Below are 24,577 nucleotides of genomic sequence, written 5' to 3' on the forward strand. Positions count from 1 at the left end.
CGAATGGTCTCGTAATTTTAATTAGGCTATTGCCTGGTGTTATTTGATATTGAGCTGCCTTGTAATTCCGTGCAAGGGAGAACACCATAACCCTTCACTGTGCTGTGTGCAGACCATGTGTAGTTTCTATCATGTAGGCAGGAAGCCTGAAGAACTGCACCCTGCTTGTGTTCATTCTGCCCTTATGGATGGCAATGGTAGTTGTAACGGGAACACACCGTGGTAGGTGTGTGTTGCGTTTGCCCTTATACCTTGTGATGAGTAGGAGGTCCCCTCCAGTAGGCCACATTTGGGGTACGTGTTCCTACATAATCCCAGTCAAACTACTTTGCTATAGGGTAGGCATATGCAATGTTCGAGGTATTGCTTTGAATGTGTTTGTGTTACTGTGTGTATGTGCAGCACGTGGTGGAAGGGTGTTCACCCCCCACTGTAGTTGGCGAATTTTATGGTCGCGGCGAACCGCAGTTGGCAGACCATATGGGATACCTTTGGAAGTCTCGGTGAACTCCATTGAAGAGCCCCCGGCTTCTTTATGGTGTTCAGAAAGGCCGCAGTGAACCTCAGTTGCCGGCTTTCTGATTGGAATCGGTGGCTAACTCCCCTTGAAGAGCTGCCGGCATCCTTATGGTGTGAAGATCAGTCTCTGTGGTAGGAAAAGACTTCCACCTTTTTAGGGCTCGCCACACCCATAGTGTGTGTGAGGTGAGTGCGGTTGTGGTAAGCCCACCCCTCTCATGGTGATCAGCCCATTTAGTGAAGCTGAATCGGTCTTTGTTATAGAAGCAAAACCATGTTGTGCTGCAAGTACATATTGCCTTGGTGAAATGAATGCTGTGTAGCGTGCGTAGATATGTACTTGTATGTTGGGGTTTGTAGTCTTGCTGAGTGAGACTCAATTGCCCCTTAGAAGTGACAGTGCGTTTAGAGTATGCATAGTATCATATCTGCAGCACTGTCTGTTATAGGCCTTATGTATGTTGTATATTTACACCGGCCTCAGTGAACCAACCATAATGTGTATGAGAGGATTAGAAATGACAGTGCGTTTAGAGTATGCATAGTGTCATATCTGCAGCACCGTCTGTTATAGGCCTTATGTATGTTGTACATTTTACACCGGCCTCAGTGAACCAACCATAATGTGTATGAGAGGATTGTAGTTGTGGTATGCCCCAGCATCTCGAGGCGATCAGTCCCCTTAGTGAAGGTGATTCGCCATTGATATTGTAGCCAACTTAATGTTGTGTTGCAAGTACATGTTGTGGTGGGGTAATGCTGTCTAGCGTTTGAAAAACTATGTACTTGCCTTCTGGGGTTTGTAGTCCTGTTGTGTGAGACTCAATTCCCCATTATAACTATGCATGTTGTGCTTAGAGACTGTGCATAGTGTTTATGCGACACCCGCCAGTTTTAAAACATGGTTGTACCGTCCCGTAGTGGTGAATCGAGGAGGGAGTAGGTATGTGTTTCAAATGTCTTGTGTGACAGTGTTCAAAAGACATTGTATGGGCTCCCCATAGAAAAAAGTGTTTCTATTTTCCAGCGTATTTGTATTTATGTATTTATATTTTTCACCGGTGCCATGCGGTGCATGTTATCGGTAAAAAAGGGAGGCATATATGTATATAACACATACATGGACTGTTTGCATATGTAATACTGTGTTTCTCTTAATACGTGTATTTATATATCTATACACACACACACACATATATATATATATATATATATATATATATATATATATACATATACATACATATATATATTTCGAGCGGGTTACTCCTTCCACTTCCACCAGAGAACCCCGGCGGCGAAGAAAGAGTCACGGACCACTTCTGGATTCAGGCAAGATGTTTATTTTAGCCAAACAGCAATCGACAGATGACGCGTTTCGGGCTCAGGCGCCCTTGTTCACATAAAGGCTGTGTGTGATTGGAACCATTTTTAAATAAAATGCCCTTCCCACCGAGGTCACATGGTCAGAGAACAAATGGACATAGCAAAAATACTGAAAGATTTAAAATTCATCAATATAATTAAGCTGTCCCATCAAGGCGTAATTCATTTCTGTGATACCTTGACACTGTAATTCCAAATATATACATCGAAAAAATTATTTGCAATGTTAAAGCATAATAACAGTCCCGAATGGAATTATACTTTGAATAAATTCAAAAACACATACTGCATTTACGGCAATATGCCCACATTCCTGGTTAAATCCGCATACACTAGAAAAGTGTAATAATACAGTTTCAACTGCTTAAATGCATATATTATACTCAGAGTTGTGACTTCCGTGAAACAGGGGGGGGAATATATACAAGGATAAGTGCATGAAGTAGCTGCTTTCTAGATTACTCTACAAAACACAAGTACCCAGTGAAAATAATAAATTGCGTGTTAAATGTGTTAAACCTAATGGAAAGATACATTAGTATCTTTAGCCAAAACCTCGACTAATGCGAGACAAGATACAGTGTCTCTACCATAGCGACAAAAAGTGAGGTGAAAAAATGTTAATACCTAGTCATTAAAATTCATATATCCATGGACAATTGATGTCTCTAGTTTGGTTATGAATATGACTATCTGAACACAAACAATAAATCGGATGATGTTGACACGATTTACACAAACACATAATTTCAAATTCAAATTCAAAGATGTACAATATGTATCTTATTTCATATGGGGCTGCATACAGAATATTGAGTTACAAGCACGTGTACATGTCTTCGGTGTTGTTCAGACCGTTAGGGCACTTGCTATCGAAGTTTAGAATAAACTTAGTTTCTAATCTCCTCAGCAAGGCTTCTCGGTTACCCCCTCTCCGTGGTTTGGGGACTGCTGATACCACAAAATATTTCAAACAAGTTAAGTTGTTATTATGGACTTGCTTGAAGTGGCGTGCCACCGGATAATTAGGATCACTATGTAGGATGGCACGGAGATGTTGGAGTATTCTCTCACGTACCTGTAGCTTCGTGCTCCCGATGTAATTAAGCCCACAGGTACAGGTAAGAACATATACTGCAAACTCAGTTTTGCAGTTGTAGTTACCTGTTATCTTTTGAGGTATGGGGCTGAATGGGATGTTGTATTCTGTAGTGCTAATCCCAAACTTGCACGCCCGGCACGAGGAACATTTGAAAAAGCCATCTCTCGGCTTTAACCAGTTGGAGCTAGTTCTAATCTCGGGACTGGTAAGATCTAGTTCAGCTCCCATGTTTCTTCCTCTACTGAATGTAATGGTGGGGCTGGAGGGCAAGCTGGTTTTCAGAACTGGATCAGTGAGAACTATTCTCCAGTTCTTGTTAATGATTGATCTAATTTTACGCTCGTTCTCACTAAAGGCTGTGATGAGTCTTGGACATTGGACCTTTTCAACCGCCCCCGAAGTTGTAGAAAGAATAGCCAGATCTTGTGCGGCAGATTCTTTATCGACGGGATCAGGTAGCAGGCTAGCTCTGGATCTAGTCGTGGTCTTAGCTAAGGCAGATGTTACAATTTTATCCGAATAGCCTCTAGCCTTCATGCGACGCATGGATTCTGCTGCACAGATGTTAAATTCAGCTTCCGTGCTGCATATCCGTTTCAAGCGTAGCAGTTCCCCGTAGGGGATACTGGCTATCAAGTGCCTGGGATGGGCACTTGTGGCATGGAGTGTGACATTGCCAGCCGTGGGCTTTCTAAACAATGTACTCTCTATTCTGCCGTTGGCTATATACAGCTTTACATCAATATATATATATATACACACACAGACATATAAATATCTATATATACACATGCCTGAAAATTGCATACATAGATCTTCACCTGTACCTTAGTACTTGGTGTATCTTCCTCTTGATTGGCTTTATATCTACATGTATGCACCCCACAATATAACATGTAGCAGCGTATCATATGCACGCATATGCATACACCCATACCTACCAATATAGCAGTATGCACCCATTTGTATCTGCTTTGATATAATGTACCTGGTCATGTTGGTATAGGAAGAATTTATCTCCTTTCAGCCTCCTATTTGCCACCTAAGAGTCTTAGGAGGCCTAGTAGGCCAAGTTACCCAACTGCGTGTATATCTCATAGAAAGGGGTCCCTCCCTTGCATCACCTGTTACAATGCTATGTAGCCAGCTGATAAACATTGTTTGGATTTGGCGCAGTAACTGACGAAGCATGATCTGAGATCCTGCCTCTTTCCCTGTTATACATGTAGTGTATAAACCTTGTGAAGGTACTGCAGTAACCAGTAAAAGTTTAGGTAACAAGTAAAAGTTTAAATTACCAGCAATGGAGGGGCCATACCGTATATGATCGCGTAATAGAGCATTAGCTATCAATCACTATTTTGCGATCTAATTTTAAAACCTGTGCATACATATTGTACTTATATGTTGCGCACATTGCGCCGCAAAGATAGTTTTCTGCATTTGTGAACACCTAAGTATTGCACTTCTATGTTGCAAACGTGCCGCAAGATCGTTTCCTGTATTTGTGAACACATATTGCTTTGGCTTATTGGGCCCTTTGTCTATGTATATGAGGCTTAAAGTACAAGTCCCCTACTAATTTAGCTTTGTTAATGTAGTGGCCCAGTAGTGAACTTGGCCATTGCGGGCATATTAGTACTTAGTGCTATTTTGCCAGCGCCTGCCTGTTTGCGCAAGAATGAGGCTTCCATTTAATGTATGCCCTATGCTTTATCGTAAATAATTGTTTCCTGGTCGCTGTGTTATGTTATCAGCGACTGTTTGGCAGTGCAATCTTTGAGGCTTGTGCACAGCATGGCTGTGAACCCTTGCTTTGTACTTCCTGCACAAAATGCTTTGTCGTGTATTTCCTGTGAAAGCTTTGCAGTGCATTATTATAGCCAAGTGCTTTAGTAACTGCTAAATGTTGCCCTATGGTATGAGATATAGCATGCTCTTGGGCTTTGCAGAGAAAAACACCTTTACTGCCAATTTCCCCTTTTGGAAGGAAATGAAGCGCTTTAATTCCTTTAGACTCTTACTGAGAACCTAAAAACCCCCTTCGAGGCCCAGTTCAGCCAGGCTATTCAGGAATGCGCTTTTCCAGAGATAAGGCCCTGATTTATGAGGCCTTGGAGGTCGATGAAGGCCTCATGCCGTCTCCAGGAACGAGCGAGTTTTATGGCCCTTACAGTGGAATGCTGGGAGCCTCCTTGATGCTATGTGTATCAGGGAGGGGGCAGGGGCTGAGTCGAGAATTGGGCTCCGTGCAAACCAAAAGGTTTGGCTTTGCCGCTAGTTATTAAACTGGGGCCCTGGGTGCTTTTTATAAATATTTGTTATGCCCACTAGGTAGATAGTCGGGAATTAAGCACCCTGCTTGCTGGCCACTGTGAAGAGGTTAAACTGTCTTTTAATGCAGAACTTAACCCCCTTACCCTATGTGTCTGAAAATGAAATAAAGGCTGGGATATAATCCCTTCCCAGGACGCCCTTTGAATATTTGTGCTTTTGAACGGCAGTGCCAAAATCCGGCGGACTAGTATATATTCCGAATTTGTTTAAATAAATCAGAGTTACATTTTAAAGCCCTGCGCTTGTGCGTGGAGCATTTCATCCGTCATGATGCTATCATACATTCAAGATGCAAATCTTACCTCCTTTGTGGATGAAGTATTTGCTCGGTGCAGAAAATCCCCATACCGTCTGGGGACAGTTTTGTAAAGGCAACCAAGTGTACTTGCCTTGCTGCATGAGGAATAATGTGAGCAGCGCCAAACAAGCTGCTTTGCTCAAAATTTCTCCCTCATGCAACTCTGTCATTACCACCTATCTCCTTGGAGTTTCTGGTGGGCCTCTTCTGCCTGCTGCGTCTGTTGCTGTCTTTTCACCGAAATCTTCGGGGCACCTCCGATCTCCATGGCGGAAAAAATAATCTGAGAGCCTGCACACACACGATGGGGGTGGTAGCCTCACCAGAGGGATCAGGTTTCGCAACCTCCCACAGCAAAAAAAATAAAAATAAAAAAAAATACAAAAATACAAAGCACTTTCCGACTACAACCACAAGATGGCGGAATATGCACAGCATAGTGAATCCAGAAAGATTCACGCTGCAAAAGTTGTCTCGCCCACCTGTCTGTGGTAATGCCTTCCCAGACTGGCAGGAACTGCTGAAATCTTCCCCCGACCGGTGTTATATGGTCTGGGGGCAGTGACAAGACGTCACTGTTTATTGGTGGCGGAGGATCTGGCATTATTATTTCCTCGTCCTCTGCCTTTGGTGCTGTTGTCACGGTATCCACCCCTATTGTTTTTGTTATAGGTGGTCTGTGTGCCTCCTTTGTTGTATTGGGCTTGCTGTGATACTTGACCTCTAGAGGCTCCCCTGTTACCGGAGTGACGAAAGAAACCTCCCCTGAACTGTTGTGACTGCAGAGCTCCCATGGATTTGGCTGTCAGTGTCTTTCTTAATTTTTTCTAGGGTTTTGTCCACATCAGGACCAAATAAAAAGTCAGGGTTAACAGGCTGATTGAGTAATGTGGTTTGAATCTCTGGCTTGAAACCAGAGATGCGTAGCCAGGCATGCCTTCTGAGCATCACACTTGTGTTGATGGCCCTAGCTGCTGTGTCTGCTGAATCTAGCACACATTTAATGGATGCATTTGAGATCAGCTTCCCCTCCTGTATCAGCATTTCTGCTCCCTTCTTATAAGCATCAGGCAAGTGTTGTAGTAGCTGCTCTAACGTGTCGTAATAAGCCCCATCATATCTGGCTAATAGGGCCTGTGTATTTGAGATTCTCCAAATATTCGCCGCTTGAGCTGCTACTCTTTGCCAGAAGCTTCCAAGATTTTGGATTCTTTGTCCGGAGGAGGAGCATCACTACTTGTTTGAGAGTTCGCTCTCTTACGAGCATTAGCCACTACTAAGGAGTCCAATGGTAGCTGGCCCTTGATATACGAAGGGTCTACAGGCGCAGGCCGGTATTTACTTTCAATTCTTGGGTTCACAACCCTTGCAGTTTCTTTGAAAATGTCACCAGCGTGTTTAAGGACACCCTTCAGCATAGGCAATGTCTTTACTGATCTTTCTGAAGTTGAGAAAGTGTCAAACAAAAAGTCTTCCTCCACCGGATCAGCGTGCATTTCTACATCATGATTATTTGCTGCCCTTTTAATTAACGCGTTAAACGCAGCTGTATCTTCAGTAGGCGAGGTTTTGACCGTATAGGACTGAGTGTCAGGCGTGGTGTGTGGCTCGCCCGGGTCAGTCCAGGGTTGAGACTCCTCTTGATCTGTGTCAATAGGATAATTAAATTCTTCCTCATTGTAGCCTTCCCCCACATCCTCATTAGTACGTGTGGGAGAATAGGTATATTCCTGTCCATAGGACTCTACAGGCTCAAAAAGAACAGGTGAGGTGGCAGAGTCCCTTTTCTTTTTGAGTGGGATCTTGTATGACTCCATAGGATTTTCTGGAATGATCTTTCTTTTATAAATAGTGAGTCTGCCAGAATCCGAGTCGATAACAGTTTCGACTGGTTATCATAGGAGGGCGCTTGGAACACAATGTCCTCTTCTATGGGCTGATTCCTTGATACTACTGACACCTTTTTGGCTGTTTCGATGCTTTGTTGTGGCTCGAACGCCTTAGGTCGTGCGGTCGGGGGCAGTCTGCACTTTATCGGTGGCGTAAGCATTGGAGACGGACTGACCTTCTTCGAGGGTGGCGCCGTCTTCGATCCGACCGACTTAGTCTTATCACCAGTTTCATTTTGGCCTTGCGTCGACTCGAGCTCTTGGTGCGCAGCAGGCACGCTCTTTTGCTTCGACTTGACATGCTCTTTCGGGCCGATTTTGGCCTTCGACTCAAAGGCCTTGACCACCAGTGGTTTGGAGGCTGGAAGCTTCGGATCGAGAGTCTTCTGAGCCTTGAGTCCCTTGTTAGTGTCGCCATCTTTTGACGTCAATGGCGTCAGTGCGACGTGCTTGACCTTAGTTACAGGCTTCGGCGCCCCGATCTTCGGGCCGACACCCCCTTGTGACCCCGAAGGGTCAATGACACTCTTCAATTTGATTGGATCCGATGAATTTGAAGTCGTCGATCCGAGGACTGTCTTTAGCAGTTTCGGTTTCGATTTTGCGTCTGTTGGTTTTGGCTTCGATTTCACCGCTGACTGTGGTTGATCGACCGATGGCTCCTTAGATATATTCTTAGCCGGGCCTTGACGCGGGGCTATAGAATGTAGTTGAAGATCTTGGCTAAGGCCTTCCGGCGATGCCTCGACCTGAGACTTTAAAAGTACAGTGTCATTATCGGCCCCCGCAACTGCGGTCGGGCCTTGCTCATCGCTCGAGTCGTCATCGACGGCTCAGATGGCCTGTGCGTCGTCTCCTACCTCGACGACGTCTTCATCATGGACGTAGTCTTCTTCGTCTTCATCATAGTTAGAGTTCTGCTCCGACGCAGGATCCGACTGTTGTTCAGGATCCTCCTCATCGACGCCCTCGTCTCCCGGTCGGGCGCTGTTTTCTGCGCCGACTGTCTCGCGGCGCGTCGAAGCCGAACTGTTTTCTTTGACCTGAACCGATAACAGGCCATGCAGCTGGCCTCGTCGTGGTAAGGAGATAGGCATTTATTGCATACCGGGTGCACATCGATGTGAGGGTATTTTGAGTTGCAAACTGGGCATCGTTTGAACGGGCTCCGTTCCATCGTCGATCGGTGACGGGGCCTTTGGTGTCGAAAAAGGCAAGCGGCCTTCGACGTCCAGCTCGAAGAACTGGAACAAGAAGGCGGCACCGAACGAAGACAATACCGACGCCCCGAAGGCCTTTTGGCCTTGTGAAAAAGTGTTTTATATTGATTCCGAACTTGAGTTAAGAAAGTACATCCGAACCCAATGGCGGAAAAAAACAATCCGAGGATGGAGAGGATGCCCATGCACACTGTAGTCCAGGGGAGGAGCCACCTATCTCGTGATACTTCGAAGACTCTTCCAGGACAACAATGTGCAATCATTCGGACCCAACACTAGGCGGTGATCTATGCACAGATATGAATTCAGCAGCCCACATGCCTCGAACATATCTTGTTTATTTTCATAACTACCTGTGTGGTGTCCTTTCATTTGGTATTAAAGGGGTTATATGTGGTAAAACAGCTGGCTTCACATGCCAAAAGAGTTTAGCCTAAGACTGCTTTGTCCATGCTACCATTAGGATAGCTGGTCTATAAGGTTGACTTACAACCAATCACCATAAGTGATCGTCAGTCGTCGAGGTAGGGGGAAGACTGAAACCCCTAACCTGTGCAGATGAGCTACAACCACCGCCATCTTGATGAACACCCAAGGGGCACTGGTAAGGCCGAAGGGGAGCACAGTAAATTGAAAATGCTTGTGGCCTACCTTGAACCGCAGGTAATGCCTGTGGCCCAGTAGGAAGGGAATGTGAAAACACGCATCCTGCACCTCCAACACCACCATTCAGTCTCCTTGGTCTAAGGCAGACCAGACCTGAGCTAATGTGAGCATTCTGAATTTCTTCTTTTTGAGGAAGAGATTGAAGGTCCGAAGATCTATATGGGCCTAAGCCCCTTGTTCTTCGGAATCAGAAAGTAGCAGGAATAACAGCCACTGCCTACTTCTGAAACTGGAACCCTTACCATAGCTCCTTTGGCCAAAGGAGCTGTAACTTCCTCTTTGGGCAGCTTTCCTGACTCGGCAGAATACTAGGAGGAAAGGAAAGGAAGAGAATAGCCCTCTTGGACGATCTGCAAGATCCAATTGTCTGCTGTAATAAATCTCCAGCATGGGAGATGATGACAAATTCTCCCCTACCACTGGAGTAGTGCGGTCCTGCAGAATCAGCCTAGGAGTGATTAGAGGCTGCCGCTGCCGGGGGCAGAGTGGTAGACCACTTCCGGCCTCCATTCCAAGGACGTAATGTACTTTGTCCACGTACGGCTTGGACAGTCTGAGCGGGACAGTGGCTAGGATAGGGTTGACTGTGCTGGAAACCCCTTCCGTTGCCACAAAAGGGGCGAAAGGAAGACTGGCCACGAGGAGTAAAGGAGTGGCCCAAGGATCTGGCTGCAGCTTGAGAGTCCTTGAGCCTGACCAGGGCCAAGTCTGCATTTTCCCCAAAAAGACGCGTTCCATCAAAGAGCATGTCCATCAAATTGGCTTGGACATTTCCTGAAAAGCCATTTGTACGAAGCCAGGCATGGCGCCTCAAGGCCACTGTCATTGAAAAAGACCTGCCCAGCAAATCTGTCGAATCTAAACCACACCGTATGGTGAATTTTGCCGCTTCTCTCCAGTCCTTGACAGTCTGGGTGAGCACAGCCCAGGCCTCCTCCAGGACTTGTGGCAGCACCTGCGCAACCGTGTCCCAAAGAGTGGGAGAAACGGCCCAATAAGCATGCGGTATTCACCGACAGCAATGCCAAACTGGAGGAAGAAAACATCTTCTTCCCAAAGGAGTCCAGTCTCTTGAATTACCTATCCAGAGGGGCGGAAGGAAATGCGCCCTGGCAAGTAGAGGCAAGCATCACCAAACTTTCAGAGGTGGGGTGTTGGCTGAGGAACTGTGGGTCGCCAGGTGCTGGGCGATGGTGGCGAGCAATCGTCCTGTTCACAGGAGCCCCTGTGCTAGCCTTAGACCAAGGTCCTAGCAGGATGTCCGTAAGTGCCTCATTAAAGGGCAACAGGGGTTCAGAGGTTGAAGTCCCAGGTTGAAGCACTTTGGTCAGGAGATTAGTCTTGACCTGCACTGAGGGCAGTTACAGTCCAAGGACTTCAGCTGCCCTCTTAACCACCTTAGCATAGGAAGCACCCTCTGCCGTAGCCACTGTAGGTGGAGCGCATGCCATTGTCTGGAGAAGTATCCAGACCACTGGCTTCCCCAAGTTCCCCATACCAGTCCATTGTCTCCTCAGAGACAATGGTTTTCTAGAGGGTCTCCAGACTCCAATTCCTCTCCTGAGCCTAGCACATCCACAAAGTGCTCTGGCAACAACATAGAGCCCCTGGGTTCTGTCGACGTAGGAATCGGCGTCGTACAACACCGTTCCGGCTCTGTGTCATTGAGGGTGAGGATGGGACTTGCGCAGACAGCCGACGCCGATGGCATCAGACTTCGGGTTCGACAATGGGGAAGGCTGTGTTGGTATGACCAGTGTCGAACCGGATTCGAGATCGGATCCCTGAGGCCCCACCGGCACCGTGGCCGAGGCAGACTGCGTCAGACCAGATGGGGCCCCATCTGACCCCGTAGGACCCAGGGTTCACCAATGGGGTTGTACCGCTCAAATATGTGGTGCATGGCCTTATAAAAATCCTTAATTTGAGCAGGAATCGCTCCGGCTCCCTGAAATGGAGTGAGGCGAGAAGTCAACTCTGGCTCCGCAGACCTGTGCCTAGAGTGTTGGTGCTCCTTGCCTCTTTCGACGACAGACGCCAGTTGAGGTGAAGTCGAAGTCCGCTCGGACTTCTTCTTGTGCCTCTTCCCTGAGTGTCCAGATGACTTCGAATGGGAGGAAGAGTACTTAGGGCTCCGTGAGCGATCCCGCAACCTCTTCTTTAAACAGGATCGTGACATCCTCAGAGTATCGCTCAACAGTGTCGACTGCCAGACCACGAGCAACTTCAACGCCCGCTCCCTCAAGGTCTTCGGAGCCATCACCAGGCAGTCTGAACACGACTTTGAATCATGGTCGCGTTCAAGACACCACTGACATACGCAGTGGGGATCAGTAACTCACGTCCAGCACGGTTTAAAACCTGTCTTCCTAACGGATATCCGTCGCACACGAAGTCGTCAAAAATATCAACGAAAGCACAGAAAAAAAGTCTGCTAAAAAGCGGCAGAGGGGTAGCTCTTCCTGGATTGGCACTTAACCGGAGCAGAAAGAAATGAACTGATGTCCGTGCGACTGGGTGGGGCCTATGTAGGCACTGTGACGTCATAACCAACGCTACAGATGCCATCGACATCATGCAGAGCCAAATGGAGCCACCCAAAGTAGCCCACAAGGGGTATTGCTCAGCAAAAGTTTCCAGTTCCAGCAGGACGCATGGGAAATTCAAAGATAAGGACTCTGCAGCTAGAAATCTATCAGATAGGTGCTGCTAGTCTTGATGCATGCCTTTTGTTAATAGAGTGCAGCAAATTGTGAGCCTCTTTGAAAGTTTTCATGTTAAATGGAGGGCCAGACATGCTTGCACACGGGGCTGCATTTAACATGTAAACTTTCAAAAAGGCAAAAACTGATGCGCTCTGTTAAGAAAAAGCAGACAGCAAGTCCAACAGCACAACGTGTGCTTTCACAATCACTAATATAGGTTAACGATTGTGAAAGAACACCTGTGCTTTTATGCTTGCTGCATTACTTTTCTTGATAGAGCGCGGAGGGGGGCAGATTGTGTGCTTTTCTTCAAGTATTCATTTTAATTGTAGCGCCCATCATGCTTCTACAGGGCTTTGCGATTAACATGAGTACTTTACTGTAATAGTGTGTGCTTCAAAAAAGTCACTGCACGCTCTGATTACATATGTGCGCGTGCGCACGTTCAAGGGAACAGTGTGCAGAGGCATGGGCATTATTCGACCTCGTCGATGTGGGAGCGCTGAAAGGAAAATTATACTTACCAGTGTGCATCTGTTCCTGGCATGTAGAGCTGCAGAGTTGTACACTTAGCATTAGATCAGCACCTGGTGTTGGGCTCGGATGATTGCAGGTTGTTGTCTTCTTGGAGAAGTCTTTGTAGTCACGATATAGGTGACTCCTCCCTTGGACAATACTGCGCATGGGCATCGGCTCCATCCTTATATTGTTTTTCGCCATTATGGGAAATGATGGAGTTAGTAAAAATACAGTAAGAAAAAAAGGATGTCCATGCATGTGCATCTAAGTAAGATGAGAACTGGAATGGATACAGGTCCGGGGAGGAGGGAGGGCGTGTACAACTCTGCAGCTCTACATGCCAAGAACAGATGCATACTGGTAAGTAGCATTTTCCGTTCGAGGCATATGAGCTGCAGATCGTACACTTAGCATCAATTGTACAGCAGTGTCTCCCCCAGCGGTGGTCGCCTGTATAAATTGCAGTAGTCTGAAATAATGTTCTAAGGACAGCCTGGCCTACTGCAGCTTGCTGCTTGGCTTGCACATCAACACAATAGTGTTTAGTGAAGGTGTGTGGTGTAGACCATGTTGCTGCCTTGCATATGCCCTCTAATGGTATATTTCCTAAGAAAGCCATAGAGGCTCCTAGCTTGATAGTGGAGTGTGCTCTAGAAGGAACTGTTAGTGTGCGTTTAGCTTTTTGATAGCATATCTGTATGCACTTAACAATCCACCTGGCAATCCCACCCTTAGAGATAGGGTTGCCTTTGTGTGGAGGAGAGAAAGATACAAACAATTGTTTTGACTTTCTAAAGGATTTGGTTCTATGTAGTATAGCAGAGCTCTTTAAACATCTAACGTGTGTAAAGTCCTTTCTGCTACCGAGTCTGGGTTTTGGAAAAACACAGGCAACTCTACAGATTTGTTTAAAGGAAAAAGTGTGATAACCTTTGGAAGAAATTTTGGATTAGATCTGAGAACCACTTTATTAGTATGTATTTGAAAAAATGGTTCTTGTATGGTGAACAATTGTATTTCACCTACTCTTCTGAGAGAGGTGATGGCAACTAGGAAAGCAGTTTTCCATGTGAGAAATTGCAGTTCACATTTATGCTGAGGCTCAAAGGGGAGTCCCATGAGTCTCGTAAGGACCAAATTTAGGTTCCATACAGGAGAAGGTGGCAGCCTGGGAGGGATTATTCTCTTTAATCCTTCCATAAATGCTTTGATTGCAGGTATCTTAAAAAGAGACAAGTGTTGTCTGTTTTGTAAATAGGCTGCAATTGCTGCAAGATGTAGGCATATGGAAGAGTATGCCAAATTAGACCTTTGTAGATGTAACAGGTAACAAATGATATTTTGGATGGAAGCATCCAGTGGATCAATGCGAATATGTTTGTTGGAAGAATGGTTGAAGAACTTGAGGATGCAGTTCCCATTTGTGAATCTGTTGTGACTTGTTGAATTGTCAGCTGAGTGTGTTGTACACATTGGTGGAATGATTTGGCTTTTATGAGCCAATAATCCAGGTAAGGGAAGACGTGTATTTGTGGTCTTCTGAGATGTGCTGCTGCTACTGCTAAGCACTTCGTGAACACTCTTGGAGCTGTTGTGACACCAAATGGAAGGACTTTGAACTGATAGTGCTGTCCTTGTTTTACAAACCGTAGGTACTTTGTGTGAGCAGGATGTATTGGGATGTGAAAGTGGGCGTCCTTTAAGTCTAGTGTTGAAAGTCTAGTGTTGAAAGGAAATCGCCTTGTTGCAGCAGTGGGAGCACTTGTTGCAGAGTGATCATATGAAATTGATCTGAATGTATGTAATGGTTGAGGGGCCTGAGGTCGAGAATTGGTCTCAGTGTGCCGTCCTTTTTGGGAATTAGAAAAATACAGCGAGTAAACCCCCGTCCCCTGTTCCTCTAATGGAACTAGTTGAATAGCATCTTTTTGTAGAAGTGCTAGGACTTTTTGTTAAAGCAGAGTCATGTGATCTGTAGTAATGGGACGCTGCCTGGGTGGTATGTTTGGGGGGGGTTGCTGTAAGTTCTAGGCACTAGCCATGTTGGATAATCGGTCTCACCCACCTGTCCGTTGTTATGGTGTTCCAGACAGGCAGGAACTGTTAATCTGCCCCCCACAGGAGTGGAATGCTGTTGGGGGAGCAGAGGGAAGTCACTGTTTAGTTGAGGAGGAGGAGCGATTGCTGTTACCGCGTCCTCTTCCCTTGTTATTATTGCCCCTGTATCCTCCTCTAAAATATCCTTTATTAGAGGAGGTTTGTGTTTTGAAAGATGTTGCTGTATCTGCTTCAGTCTGCTTGGAGCCTCCTCTATAAAAGGAGCGACGAAAGGAACCTCTAGTTTGTGTGGACTGTAGGGCTCCCATTGACTCTGCCGTGTCCGTGTCCTTCATTTTCTCCAGGTAAATGTCTACTTCTGGACCGAATAACTGGTTCTGGTTAAAGGGCTGGTTCAAAATTGTGGTTTGCACCTCTTGTTTGAACCCGGAAATACGCAGCCATGCAGGTCTCCTGAGTATCACACTAGTATTTACAGCTCTAGCAGCTGTATCTGCGACATCTAGTGCACATTTTATTGAAGCATTGGACATTAATTTGCCTTCTTGAATAAGCTCAGTTGCCTGATCCTTATACTGATCTGGGAGGTGCTGCATTAGTGTTTCTAATTGGTCGTAATGAGCCCTGTCATAACGTGAGGGAAGGGCTGGTGTATTGGCAATGCGCCATATATTTGTAGCTTGTGCAGCAATCCTTTTACCGAACGCATCAATAACTGTCCCTTAATATAGGTTGGGTCAGAGGGTGCAGGCCTTTATTTCTTTTCTATCCTTGGATTTAATACCCTAGCACGCACAGGATCTCTGAATATTTCTGGAGCGTGCTTAATGACTCCTTTGATCATGGGAAGAATGTGAGTGGATCTATGTGATGGCTCAAAAGTATCCAACAGAAAATCCTCTTCAATGTCATCAGAATGCATTGTAACATTGTGGTAGATAGCAGCCCTGTGTAAGAGGTGATTAAAGCCAATGCTGTCCTCTGGAGGAGAGGGCTTTGATGGGTATAAATGCGGATCCAGGATATCAGGCACATTATGAGGTGGAAAGGTATAGACATTCTCATCTAAAGGATATGTATTTGGGACTGTATTCAGATCCTCCCCACCACCTAGGCCATACTCCTCATCATTTTGTGGTGAATGTGAGTATGCAGGAGAGGCTACAGGAGAGATTTGAGGTGAAATGTAAGGAGGGATAGGAGAGGAAGGAGATACAGGAGAGGGAGGGTGCAAAGGGGGAAGTTGCACAGTCCTTTTTGGCAGGAACCACAGGTGTAGGTGGCGTTTCTGTTGGTCTCTTCTTAAGAGGTATAGCACCAACATGTCCAGTCTTTGGATTTATGTAGATTTTGTTCTGTTTGGGGTCTGGTCTAAACAATTCTTCCTCCTCTACAACCTTTTTGGCGTCGATTTTTTCGGTTCAGACAGAGTTTTTTTGTCGTTTTGCCTTGGGAGGTGTTAGTGTCCTGTGGCAAAGTTCTTGGTGCCGACGGTGTTGCTTTCGGTTTGACAGGCGTGTCAGAGGGCTTCGGGACCTCGGGAACCGGCCTTGCAGGTGTTTTCACAGGAACAGCAGTCTTCGGAGAGGAAGCTGACTTTCCATCTTTATCTTTAGAAGTCGACGGCTTTGGAGCCAAAGCTTCTTTTGATTTTGGTACCGAAGGGTCTTTTGGTTTCGGTGCCGAAGAGACTTTTGGTTTCGGTGCCGAAGAGTCTTTTGGTTTCGGTGCCGAAGAGTCTTTTGGTTTCGGTGCCGAAGAGTCTTTTGGTTTCGGTGCCGAAGAGTCTTTTGGTTTCGGTGCCGAAGAGTCTTTTGGTTTCGGTGCCGAAGAGTCTTTTGGTTTCGGTGCCGAAGAGTCTTTTGGTTTCGGTGCCGAAGAGTCTTTTGGTTTCGGTGCCGAAGAGTCTTTTGGTTTCGGTGCCGAAGAGTCTTTTGGTTTCGGTGCCGAAGAGTCTTTTGGTTTCGGTGCCGAAGAGTCTTTTGGTTTCGGTGCCGAAGAGTCTTTTGGTTTCGGTGCCGAAGAGTCTTTTGGTTTCGGTGCCGAAGAGTCTTTTGGTTTCGGTGCCGAAGAGTCTTTTGGCTTCGGTGCCAAAGAGTCTTTTGGCTTCGGTGCCAAAGAGTCTTTTGGCTTCGGTGCCAAAGAGTCTTTTGGCTTCGGTGCCAAAGAGTCTTTTGGCTTCGGTGCCAAAGAGTCTTTTGGCTTCGGTGCCAAAGAGTCTTTTGGTTTCGGTGCCAAAGAGTCTTTTGGTTTCGGTGCCAAAGAGTCTTTTGGTTTCGGTGCCAAAGAGTCTTTTGGCCTCGGTGCCGTTGGAAGTGGTGGAATCGGCACGTGTGGTTTGCTCGGTGCCGAAGCACCTTAAGGCGTAGTTGTCTTCCTCGGAGCCAAGCTCGAAGTCTGGGCTTCAAGAGGGAGCGCTTGGTCTCGACTGGGCCCCCTGGGCCGAGTGCTGACCTTTGCCTCGGGCAGTGTATGAGGTGCAGGGGCAGAGGTACTCACGGGTTGACGTGATGGAATCGAGTCGTCCGAGTCCTTTGCCTCTGATATGATCTGGCGAGTCATCTTCTTTTGGAACGAGCGGAACCTCGTCTTAGATATTGTCTGGCGCTGGGGCTGATCTCATTTTGTGTCAACGGGCCTTCTGATCCCGGATGGTCTTCTTCGATCGGAAGGACACACAAGCTGTGCAGGTTGACTCGTTGTGGTCTGGCGATAGACAGGTTGCAAACCTCGTGATGATCGCTATGCGGGAATTTTGCCTGGCATTTCTGGCATTTTCTTGAACGGAGTTCTTTCCATGTGGTGTAGGCCGCACAGCGTCGATAGGCCTAACGACCCACTTCGATGACTGGAATGGAGGTTATGTCGTCGAAAAGCCTTGTCTTCGGTGTCGAAGGTAGTTTTTGGAAGGTTGTGGAAGTTTTTCGCTTCGAAGTTGCTGGAAAAGTGTTTCTAGCCGGAGCGGAGAAACTTTCATCCGAACCCAGTGGCGGAAAAAAACAATCTAAGGATGGAGCCTGCCCATGCGCAGTATTGTCCAAGGGAGGAGTCACCTATATCGTGACTACAAAGACTTCTCCAAGAAGACAACAACCTGCAATCATCCGAGCCAACACCAGGTGGAGATCTAATGCTAAGTGTACGATCTGCAGCTCATATGCCTTTAACAGAAAGGTTTCAGTGGAATGCTGGCCCATCAGGATATTCAAAAGGTGAGGAAATCCACAGGTAGATCTATGAGAAACAATGGTGTGGTGGACAGAATGCTGGTATTCATATCCTGCATTATAACAGAATTGATCTGCAGCAATGTTACAGCAGTGAAAGACTAATGAATGTATGTGGGACAATTACAAGGCGCATATCAAAGTGCTCTAAAACTCACATCTGCTAGCATTCATCAAGTTACGGTATTCGTTGTGGTGTGGATGCAGTTGGTAACTGAACCAAGATGCCCAGATGGTTAATTCTGCATGTGTAGTTGTGCCAGAGTTTAAAACTCACCACTCGTTGCTGCGCCCGCTGTTGCTTCTGCAGAAGGCGTTCGTTCTCCTGCTGCTGAAACTCAAGGACTGCCTTCATGGATATACTCTTGGAGTGGCTGTTCCAGAGGGGTGGAGAACTCTGCTGCTGGCTGTGTTGAAGTAACTTAAGGAGCAGCTCCTGCTGTTGGCGAGTCTATTTGGAGGGGGTGGGGGGGAAACAAGTGTTTGGGTTGGTTCTCAAAAGAGTAAGAATAGGAGCAAGCGAATAAGAAAGAAACAAAACTATAATTCTGAAAGAGGGGCAGAACATCTAGCTTAATTCCTGGCGAAAAGATGGAAAGGTCAGCAGCAAAATTCTAGTGTGTAAGAAGCTGGCTTTTTATGTAGTGTACCAAAACGAGATACTATGTAGAAGGTACAGATGACACTTATTGGCTCACTGGGCTCAAATTAAGGATCTCAATTGCTCTCTTTTGTGTAGTGTGGTAGAGCAGTTTAAGCTTTTGAACAGTCAATAAATAAGACACACTCTAGAAGAAACCAGTTAAATTTGAAGAAAAATAACAGATGAACAAGTTACTTACCTTCAGTAACGATATATCTGTAAGACATTTAAGTTATAGATTCCTTACCTTAGAATTACCCACAGGCATCAGACTGGATTCAGAAACATTTTTTCGTAGCAGTACCCTTGTGCATCAGTAGGTGGCATCAGTCGAGTCCGCATTCGGCGTTGTGGTATCTTCTTACACACCGCTCCTGCGAGGGAACGTCAGTTCTTGACATGACATTCCATGCCAGAAGCGCAGAGCCAGGCAAGACACTGACCACTGGAGCACAAAACTAGGGTCCCTTACTCTAGAAGTCAGTTTAGAGAACGGGGAGGATGGGTGGGGCGGTAAGTAATCTATAATTAATATATGTCCCTTACAGATATATTGTTAACGAAGGTAAGGGTAATTTACTTACCTGTTCTCCTAGTTCTCTTCCAGGGGTATCCTCATCAATAGTCATAATTACATTCCCGCTTATGCGCGGGGGCCCCAGAAAATATATATGTGCAGGTATGCTGTGGAAAAAAAGTTTCCGGACAGGAATTTAGGAACATGGATTTCAAATAGACACAAACTGACAACAGGAAAAACTGCCTATGGATTAACAATACACATTATAGCATATGGTTAAAAAGATGCTTTATTTAATAATATTATTGAGGATCTAACTTTTTAACATTCATTGATTTAGATCCAGCAATGAATCTCATGCTGTGCACTTTGTAATTTGTATGCGTCACAATACATTTCAATATAAATATACAATTCATAAATAGATCCAAAAGGTACAAAAATACCTAATATAAATCAGAAAACATGGCTAGAAATAAATAATTGCTACGCGCGTTTGGGCTATTAGCCTTCATCAGGAAGAAATGATGTATGTTCCAAATGTACCAATGTTGTATTGCAGCCGCAATACGAGGGGGTGGACTCTAGATGCACATTTAGAGTTGCACTAAGGCCAAGGATATGACACAGTCTGGGGTGCAGAGGTTAACTCCTCGCTGCTGGTAAGGTATTGGTCGTGTAGAATTTGATACGATGCTACCCTGTGGTCTTCTATATTCTTGAAAACTTGGCAATATGGCATCCAGTCGAGACTCCGGAGAGCAAGACCCCACCATTGGAGGATGCTACCGACTCCATCTCCTCAGACGCATTGTTTCCATCTATCACCCGGAGCGAGGAATTACAAACCTTGAGCCGATACAAAACAAGTTTCAACCAAGATGTCCCGCTCCCTTGATATCTCCCGGACTATCCTGCGTTACTCTATGCTGCGATATTGCCAAGTTTTCAAAAATATAGAAGACCACAGGGTAGCATTGTATCAAATTCTACACGACCAATACCTTACTAGCAGCGAAGAGTTAACCTCTGCACCCCTGACTGTCATATCCTTGGCCTTAGTGCAACTCTAAATGTGCATCTAGAGTCCACCCCCTCGTATTGTGGCTGCAATACAACATTGGTACATTTGGAACATACATCATGGCTTCCTGATGAAGGCTAATAGCCGAAACGCACGTAGCAATTATAATTTATTTCTAGCCATGTTTTCTGATTAATATTAAGTATTCTTGTACCTTTTGGATCTATTTATGAATTGTATATTTATATTGAAATGTATTGTGACGCATAAAAATTACAAAGTGCACAGCATGAGATTCATTGCTGGATCTAAATCAATGAATGTTAAAAAGTTAGATCCTCAATAATATTATTAAATAAAGCATCTTTTTAACCATATGCTATAATGTGTATTATTAATCCATAGTCAGTATTTCCTGTTGTCAGTTTGTGTCCATTTGAAATCCATGTTCCTAAATTCCTGTCAGGAAACTTTTTTGCCACAGCATACCTGCGCGCCGGGGCGACAATGAGACTCCTCCCAGGCGTCTTCCGCGTACGCCACCTCAGCGAGGTTACATAAGACCCGGCGCGCCTACGTCAGTTTTCTTCTGAGTACTTTTCCGCACCACAACGCGGAACCACCAGATAAAAAACTGTGGAAGCATGGGAACTGTGTATGAAGAGCAGAAAAATTGGAAAGAAACGGTGACTAACACCACCATCCCGAGTAGTGTCAACACTGCAGAACCGAAAGACAGGGAAAGAAGAAACAACAAGCAGAGCCCTGCGCAGGACCCTGCCAGCACATAAACAGCCTCCCAACCCTGTGCCCCGGAGGCAAGGAACAAGCGTAAAAATCATGGCACATATAGTAAACCTACTACCCCCATCGTGAGCAAGGAAGGGGACCAGCCCCAAGACAGACAGGGACAACAAACCTCCAAGCCACCCCAACATAGAGGGCAACCACCCACAAGGGACAAGGACAAGACATAGCCAGATTACCCTAAGCAGAGGATAGCAATAGAAGTTAGGGTGGGGAGGGAGAGAGGACAGGGATAGAAAGCAATCCTCCCCAAACCTGGAATAGTCAGAGCAGCAGGGCACCAGAGCACCGGAACAACATATTCCAAAGAACCAAAGGAGGAATGAACCGCCCCCAGTCGGAGCTACCCGGCAAGAATAAAGAAGGCACTCACAGGAGACAAAGCCCCCCACAGGGAGGAGAGTACCGAAGACCAACCCAAGGGTCCTCGCAGAATAGGGGAGGAAGGGCGGGCCGTGAAGGAATCTGCAGCTAGAATAGTCTTTACCAGATACATCATTATCGAAGGTAAGTAACTCGTACATCTGATAGACTACTAGCCGCAGATTCCTTCATGTAGAATAGATACCCTAGCAATACCCCCTGAGAAGGAGGGTCTGCGAAAGGACCCTGTAGGAAAGTGGCTCTATATATACTGGACCAAAGTAAGGTACAGTGTGTATAGAGTCCCCAGCCCCCAGAGGTTTGGCAGAGGCTAAAGTGAGATATAATCTTACTCTCTAAAGTGGTAGCTTGGTCAAGCAGTAAGGCAGTATCAGAGGACAGTGTAAAGCATTTATTGTACACACTCAGTCCGCCAATGGTCTCACACCCTCAAGAACTGAACTCTAGGCCAATGGTATTGTATCAAAAGATATAGTTTTATTTTAGAACCAAGGTATCAAAATATACTTTCTCAGGATGAGTTACTTTAGTTAAATACTTTTCAAATAGGCAATAGACTTTTTGAATGCAATAGTTACAGTTTGTTGCAATAGGAAACAATTCCAAACACAATGCAACATGGAGCTCAATGGAAATTTCTGGTTGAATGCAATTAGTTACTTTGTAGATTACTTTTCGAACTACAGGACTGGATCCTAGATTTAGTCCCGGGCCATGAGCTGTAAGCAGTTAAGTAAAAGCGTTTTGATTACAGTAGTGATTTTTAAGGAATATTATTGTATTTTAAAAGTTGACACTTAGAAACTTTTTCAGTTGAAATTACCAATGTTATCCTTTGGAAGGAACTTCAATTTACAGGTAAAGTAGGTTCTCATTACTTTTGTAATCCAGTACTGGACTCCTAGGTTCAGCACTTGGACCTCTATCTAAAACAGGTAAGCAATTACGTTTTGGTAGCTGGTACGATTTTTAAAGAATATTTGTAGTTTGCAAAAATCGACATTTTGAAGAAATTTCACAGAAAAGCAGTCAATAGGTTCCTATGGAAGAAAATTCCATTTGCAGGTAAAGTATGTTCACGTTACTTTTGTAATCCAGGACTGGGCTCCTATGTTCAGCACTGGGACCTCTTTCTAAAACAGGTAAATAATTACGTTTTGGTAGGTGGAAGGATTTTTAAATAATATTTGTAGGTTGCAAAAATCAACACTTAGAAGAAATTTAACAGGAAAACAGTCAATGGTTTCCTATGAAAGAAAATTCAGGTTACTAATCAGTACGGTTAAAATTACTTTTCAGGGCTGATGCCGGGCTAAAATGTGCAGCACTGTCTCTCCTGATACCAGGTGAGTAAATCGGAATTCGTTGTTCAGCTGATTATAGGTGAATATTTTAAAGTTCAAAAACTTAGAAGAATTTCGAAGTGAAACCAGTCCATTTTCGCCCATAGAAGAAAGGAAAATTCTACTTACCAGTATGCATCTGTTGTAGGCATGTAGGGCTGCAGAACCACACACTGTTGCATTAGATCACCATCTGGTGGTGGGCCCGGACGATTACACTTTGTTGTCTTGGAAGAGTCTTTGTCCGCTGGATGACTCCTCCCTTAGACCGTAGTGTGCATGGTCATCAGATTGTTTTCGCCATTGGGCAAATGATGAAGATGTATAATTACAGATAAAAAGGACCATGTGTTGTGTATCTAAATAAGATAATACTGGAACAGATATAGGTAACCGGGTGGGAGTGTGTAGTTCTGCAGCCCTACATGACAAGAACAGATGCATACTAGTAAGTAGCATTTTCCGTTCGAGGCATATGGGCTGCAGACCACACACTGTTGCATAGATTGCACAGCAGTTTCTCCCTTACTGGCGGCCACCCACATCTGTTGCAGTAGTTTGAAATAATGTTTTTAGTACAGCCTGGCCCACACTTGCTTGTTGTTTTGCCTGCACATCTACACAATAGTGTTTTGTAAATGTGTGTGTAGTAGACCATGTAGCTGCTTTACAAATATCATCTAATGGTATATTCCCTAAGAATGCCATAGATGCTCCTAACTTACTGGTAGAATGAGCCCTAGGCGTTTTCCTTTTTGGTAGCAAATTTGAATACACTTAACAATCCATCTAGCGATGCCGGAATTAGAAATAAAATTGCCTTTATGTGGAGGTGAAAAGGACACAAACAGATGGTTAATTTTACGAAAAGGTTTTGTCCTATCAATGTATAGAAGTGTTCTTTTTACATCTAGTGTGTGCAGAGCTCTTTCTGCAACCGTTTGCGGTAAAAATACTGGCAACTCAATTGATTGAGATGGAACGGTGAAATTACCTTTGGCAGAAACTTTGGATTTGTTTTGAGAACCACTTATTATGATGAAGTTGTATAAATGGTTCTTGAATTGTTAATGCCTGGATCTCACTCACTCTTCTTAGTGAGGTAACTGCTACTAAAAAAGCAACTTTCCATGTAAGAAACTGTAACACACTTATGCAATAGTTCAAAAGGCGTACCCATAAGTCTTGTGAGAACAATATTTAAATTCCATACTGGAGAGGGTGGTATTCTGGGAGGAATTATTTGTTTAAGCCCTTCCATAAACTCATTGATTGTAGGTACTCTAAACAATGACAAATGTCTGTTTTGGAGATATGCTGCTATAGCAGCAAGATGAAATCTGATTGAGGAATACGCAAAGTTAGATCTTTGCAAATGTATTAGGTAACACATGATGTTTTGTATAGAAACATCCAAGGGGTTGACGTTATTTGTGCAATAGACAACAAACCTTTTCCATTTTGCTGCATAACATGCTCTAGTGGTAGGACGTCTTGCCTCCTCAATGATATTCATGCAATCAGGAGGTACATTTAGATATTCAAACTTCAGGAGCCAGATAGCTAGATTGAGCTGCATTGGATCTGGATGCATAATCTCTCCATGGTTCTGTGTTAGTAGATGTGGGGAGAGTTTTAGTTTGTGATGTGGTACTACGGAGAGCTGTAGTAGCGTGGTGTACCATGGTTGACTCGCCCATGTTAGTGCAATGAGAATTAACGTGAGAGAATGTTGTCGTAGCTTGCGTACCACTAATTGAATTAGTGGGAGAGGTGGAAAAGCATACGCAAATTTGTTCGACCAGTTCATCCATACCGCATTGCCTTTGGATAATGGGTGTGGATATCTGGTGGCGAAGCTTGGGCATTTGTAGTTGCGGTGGGTGGCAAACAGATCCATCTCTGGTTGTCCCCACCTTTGAAAAAATGG

At 45.1% G+C, this 24,577-nt stretch overlaps 1 protein-coding gene across 2 annotated transcripts in view; it reads right to left on the reverse strand.

Annotated features, from left to right (window-relative positions):
- The window catches only part of GIGYF1 (GRB10 interacting GYF protein 1), a 1,483,862-nt gene that overhangs the window by 324,596 nt on the left and 1,134,689 nt on the right, over window positions 1-24,577 (reverse strand). For both annotated transcript variants that reach the window (XM_086946110.1, XM_086946109.1), the window contains one exon: window positions 18,204-18,377. In XM_086946110.1, the coding sequence (XP_086802236.1) occupies window positions 18,204-18,377 (174 nt within the window). The remainder of the gene's footprint in view (window positions 1-18,203; window positions 18,378-24,577) is intronic.

Source organism: Lissotriton vulgaris, chromosome 12, assembly GCF_964263255.1.
Source record: "Lissotriton vulgaris chromosome 12, aLisVul1.2, whole genome shotgun sequence".
NCBI classification, from domain to species: Eukaryota; Metazoa; Chordata; class Amphibia; order Caudata; family Salamandridae; genus Lissotriton; species Lissotriton vulgaris.